This window comes from Cheilinus undulatus, linkage group 23 (genome assembly GCF_018320785.1).
Source record: "Cheilinus undulatus linkage group 23, ASM1832078v1, whole genome shotgun sequence".
NCBI lineage: Eukaryota > Metazoa > Chordata > Actinopteri > Labriformes > Labridae > Cheilinus > Cheilinus undulatus.
The window spans coordinates 7260933-7266577 of record NC_054887.1 but is presented as its reverse complement, the minus strand read 5'-3'; the positions used below and the strand labels follow the sequence as shown (position 1 = coordinate 7266577).

Sequence of the window (5645 nt, the reverse complement as noted above, 5' to 3'; positions counted from 1 at the left end):
CAGAGTTAAAACCAGCAAGGTTTAGATGGGTCTAAGAAAATGACTTCACTGTAATCATAAAGTCACAATTATCATGCAGAGAACTGGAGTTCTGAATAGTTAAAACACGAGGTATGTGAACTGATAACCTGTGTAGTGAGTAAGAAAATGAAGTTCAACAGTCAGTACGTTTGTTTTGTTGTGTTCGTGACTCCAGCTGTCAGGTCTAGAAGAACGACTGTTTAAAGAGAAAGACATCAAGGTTTAATTTTCAAGCTCGAAGACTATTATCCTCTCTTCTATCCGCCGCAGTGTTCTTTGGTTATAATGCTTTCATGATGTTTTGTTTCCAACAATGACAGAGCTGGAAGAAGTCATCCACATTTCTCTGTGTGCTTTTTAAATGTCAGAGCTTTTATATCGACACCTCATGGTGCACCTTCCAATGCGTGCTGCTTTTCAGTGCTTAGAATTTAACTTTAACAATCATTTTTTAATTAGCCACCAATCAAGAACTATTTTCTTACAGTGCCTTTAAAAAGTATTTTATAGTAAAGATCTCTATTGCAGTAGTGAAATGAGGATCACCTGAGTGCAGGTTAGTCAGTGTTCATGGTTACCATTACATCATGAAGACAAAAGAACACTCCAAAGGTTATTGAAAAGTACAAGTCAGGGGATGGTTGCAAATACATTTCCAAGGCACTGAACAGTTCAGTTGAATCCACCATCGAGAAATGCAAAGAATATGGCACACATCAGCCTGGATTAGGCCGTCCTCACAAACTGAGTGAGCGTGCAAGTAGGAGAAAACCCAGATAGTAAAATGTGACTGGAACAGACCTGAGCCAGATGTACTCTGATTTTTTTTGGTCCAAATTGAGAAGACTTTTTGCACAATGGGCCTAATCTGGTGTGGAGTTATATGACGGCTGTGTATCAGTTCTGGACCAGAACAGGTCCTGAAAAATGGAGACCAAGTTGTGACGATCCTACTGGTTGCTTGTTTGCTGGTTGTGGTGGTTTTTGTTCTCAGGAACCAGTGGGTGTGGTCTGGTGGCAGTCAGGAACAGAATGCAGATTGAGAACACCTGGGCCTGGTGTCCTCATGACTATAAAAACCAGGATCGTCAGTGCCGCCGGTGGGAGCTGGAAAGGAGCGGCTGAAGGACCCTGCTCCTCATTGACCCCCGCTCCCTACCTTAGTTTGACTTTTGTTAGGTTGCTTTGATTTTAATTGTCATCTTTGATTATTTTTTGTAATACATTAATATTTTGTTCGACTCCACTCCTCCCATTATTTGTCAGTGGCTTAGAGCTGACTGTGACAAAGTACATTTTTGGGCCAAATCTGGTGCAAATCTGGCACAGCCTGTGCTGTTTTGAGTCAGATCTGGACCGAATTGTGAAGGCTTTGAGACAGATTTGGGACGAATGGTGCCAGCTTTGACCTGGATCTGGTCCAGATGTCTTTTCTTCATCTCTGATAGTAAGGGATCAAAGTTCTTTGGTCTGATGAGACCAAAAGAAGACCCTATCTGGTGGATCCTAAATCCTGCACATCACCACAAACACACCGTCTGCACTGTGAAGGCAGCATCATGCTGTGGGGTTGCTTCTTAATTCTACTTAAAACTAACTTGAAGAGGATGAATATTACTTTTTATAAATCTGTTTTAATTTTGATATTAAAGGGGCTTTTTTTGTAATTCTTTAGGCCAATAAAGCCTAATTTTATTGACCGTGATTCTTTATAAAACCAATGAAAGGGTAAAACATCCAAGAGTTTATGTACTTTTTTTGGCACTGTGTATAACGGCTCTTTTCTTTCTTTAAAGTGTATTTTACCCTGTTCCCGTAGTTTATGTGTTTATATTTTAGGTCTGAAATCAATTTTCAGTCATCAGAGAAAACACTGACTGACTCAGAGCACTGACTCCCATTCCTCAAACACACACTCACTCGCAACAGGCGCGCAAAGGAGCAAAATGTAGAGACGTCTCTGCGCCTGCACTGCAATCCTCCCCCTCGAATATGGATGGAAATTGAACCCTTGAGTTTCTGCTCATACAGTAAACGTAGGGTACCCTCGTCTAAATGGATTCCAGCAGCAACAGCTCCGAAAGGGCGACAGATATGGATGGAGGAGTGTTTAAACGCCTCGCGCTCATCAGAGCCGGGGTTCTGGGTTTGGTTTTTGTGTTTGCAACCTGTGGGAATCTTTTCTTCCTGGCTACACTTTTTAAGAAGCGAAAAAGAAACACGAGGACGCAGTTGTTTCTGCTACACTTGTGCTTGGCGGATCTGGTGGTGGCGTTTTTCCAAGTCTTACCGCAGTTTCTCATTGAAATTACGCACAGGTTCCGCGGCACGGACTTCTTGTGCCGGAGCGTAAAGTACCTGCAGGTTGTTGGGATGTTCGCCTCCACATACATGATAGTAGCCATGGCTATAGACAGGTACCACGCAGTGTGTAAGCCGATGGTTTCTTTCTTGAAGAGCTCGTTTAGGAGGTATCTCGCCATAGGCGCAGCGTGGCTCATCTCTCTCGCCTTCAGCGCTCCTCAGCTCTTCATCTTCTCTCTGCAGGAGGTGGAAGAGAACCAATTCGACTGCTGGGCGACGTTTATCGAGCCGTGGGGGAGCCGGGTCTACATCAGCTGGATCACCCTGTCCGTGTTCGCCCTGCCTGCAGTCATTCTGCTCCACTGCCAAGTGAGGATCTGCACCACCATCTACTTCAACATGAAGAAGAAGGCGCTGCAGGCAGGGCGCGCGGGCACCAAGGGGGTATCAAGTGCCATGCTGAAGACAGTGAAGATGACGTTTGTGATTATACTGGCATACACAGTGTGCTGGAGTCCTTTTTTTGTTGTCCAGCTGTGGTCTGCGTGGAGCCCAAGCAGCGTGCCTACCCAAGGTTTGTCCAAAATGATGTCTGAAATTTCCTCCCCACGTGCTGAAGGTGGTATATACGTGAGAGAACGTGAGTCAAATTCTCTCCTTCTTCTTTACAGGTCCAGTGTTTGTAATCATCATGCTGCTGGCCAGTCTCAACAGCTGCACCAACCCCTGGATTTATCTGTACTACAGCTGAAACAGCAGCATACGTGCTGCAAATGTTCCAAATCAAAAGATAGGACACTTAAGATGCAGCCAGACTCACTTCAGTCCAAATCTGGAAACCCAGGAGACAACCCATCCATCATCAGAGCATCAGTGAAGCATTGGAGCAGAATTCTGTTAATAAAGACTGAAAAGCGTGTACATTTGTAAAAACTGACTCAAGAGGGTATATATTTCCTGCATGAAGCATTTTATGAAAAGTCTACCTGTATAAGTGTTTTATTTATTAGACTTTATTTCTGTTGTGTGATTGCTTCCTTTGAGTCAGTCTTCTTGAGTGAAGTGGTTGTTGCTCTCAAAGAAATGGTGCAAAATGTAAATACTCCGCTACAAGCTGAGTTCAGGGAAGGCGCTGCCTTTTATTCAGTATTGGAAGAAATACAATGAAAATAATTGTTACTCATTTTATATGTTTTTGTATCTTAAGTGTGGTTTTTATGTGAGCCATAAAATTTAGAAATGCTTCTCGTTCTTCTTGTTCTGCTTTTTTGTACCATTATTGCTAAATAAATATAGTTTATCTTCCTAACTTTTAATGCAATTCATTACAGAAGCCTTTTATATCAAGGCACATCTAAAAATATGGAACATCGTCAAACAGTTCATTTATCCCCCATAACTGAATATTGTAATTTCATACATAGTGAAATATTTCAGATTTTTCTGTTTTAGTCTTGATGAAAATCAAAATCTGCCATCTCAAAATATTAGAATATCACAAAAAGAATATCTGGTACTTGGTTATGGCTCCTTTTATTCAAATTACTGCATCAAAGTGACTTGGCATGTCTGTGGCACTGCTGAGGGTCTAGCTGCAGACCGTACATATTTGAAGGCCACCATCACAGACCTTTCATCAGAGACGCTGCCTCTTTCAGAACAGAAACACAGGCTAAAACTAAAAAAAAATGATTTAACTTCGGTTCAGGGTCAGGGTCACGGTAAAGGTAAGGGTTAGGATATCAAAAGTTAAAAGTTAAAAACCTGACCTGCAAAAATTATAATTATAAAACATTGGATAAAACTGAGTTAACAGTCTGATTACAGGAAAAAAGCTCATCCTCTAACTCAGCAAGCATGGCTGATATACTGTAGCTCTGATAGCTGCGCAAGCTGTGTAGATAATGTAGCTTACATAGCACCATTAGTTGCTCACATAGCTCCATTAGCTGTGTAAGCTATGTAGATAGCATAGTTGATGTAGCTCAGCTAGCCACATAAGGAACGTGATTACATAGCTCATGTAGCTCTGGGGTAGATAACATAGCCCATGTAGCTGATGCGAAGAGTTCCTTAGCTCACCTAGCTCCATAAGCTGCATAAGCTACATAGTTAATGAAGCTCACATAGCTCCATTAGTTGCATGAGGTGCATAGATAACATACCACCTGTAGCCCCATTAGCTGTGTAAGCTATGTAGATAACATAGTTCTTGTAGCTCCACTAAGGCATGTAAACAACATAGCTTATGTAGCTCAGTTAACTCCATAAGGTATGTAGATAACATATTTAAAGTAGCTCTGTTGGCTGTGAAAGTGACATAGGAAAAAGTAGCTCACGGGGCTCATGTAGCTCACATAGCTGTGTAAGCTGCGGAAATAACGTAGCTCACGTAAGTCATGTAGCTTCATTATCTGCATAAGGTACATAGATAAAGAAGCTCATGTAGCTCTGTGAGCTGCATGAGTTACATAGATGATGTAGCCCATGTAGCTCCACAAGGTGTGTAAGGTAGATAACGTAGTTCACATAGCCTTGTAAGCTGCATTAGCTACATCTATAATACAGCTGAAGTAGCTCTGTTTGCTGCATAAGTGACATACATAATGTAGCTTATGTAGCTCCGTTAGCTGTTTAAGGAGTGAAGATAATATAGCTCACATAGCTCCATTAGCTGAAAATTGGATAATATAGTGGCATTAATTACTTAGCTAGTGTAGCTTTGTTAGCTTTAGCTAAAGCTAAAGGAACTAAAGCAAGCCTTTGTTAATGTAACAGGTCTATTGATCATTTAATCTTGGATTAGACCTCTGACCTTTGTCTCTGTCTTACTCATGAAATGTTGTTTGTTCTATAAATTTTGTAATGTGCTTATTTCATGAATGTAACTGGTAAACTTTATGAATAAAGTTGTACCAGCGATTCCAGCACTTCCATTCTGAAATAGACAGAATCTCAGATGAACAGTCTGTGAGAGCAGACATCTGAGATTTATAGCCCGCCAGGAGCCAATCAGTCTGTGGCACTGCTGAGTTATTATGAGGCCCATGTTGCTTCATCTTCCTCTTGACATTTCCCATTCTCTACAGGGTTCAGGTCAGACCAGTTGAGTGGCCAATCAAACACAGTAAACCAGTGGTCAGTAAACCAGTTTCTGGTGAGCTTGGCTTCACTGTGGGCAGGTGCCAAGTCCTGCTGGAAAAGGAAATCAGAATCTATATAAAGCCTCTCAGCAGACGGAGGCATGAAGCTCTCTAAAATCTCCTAGAAGACGGCTGACAGTGTTAATTCTGGACTTGGTAAAGACCAGTGGACCAACA

At 41.8% G+C, this 5645-nt stretch overlaps 1 protein-coding gene across 1 annotated transcript; it reads left to right on the top strand.

Annotated features, from left to right (window-relative positions):
• Positions 1–2076: 2076 nt before the first annotated feature.
• avpr2l (arginine vasopressin receptor 2, like) lies at positions 2077–3134 on the top strand. Its single transcript, XM_041781323.1, has 2 exons — positions 2077–2899; positions 2997–3134. Exons 1-2 carry the CDS (start codon positions 2077–2079, stop codon positions 3074–3076), a joined length of 903 nt encoding a protein of 300 aa, XP_041637257.1. The 3' UTR covers positions 3077–3134.
• The last annotated feature ends 2511 nt before the right edge of the window (positions 3135–5645 follow it).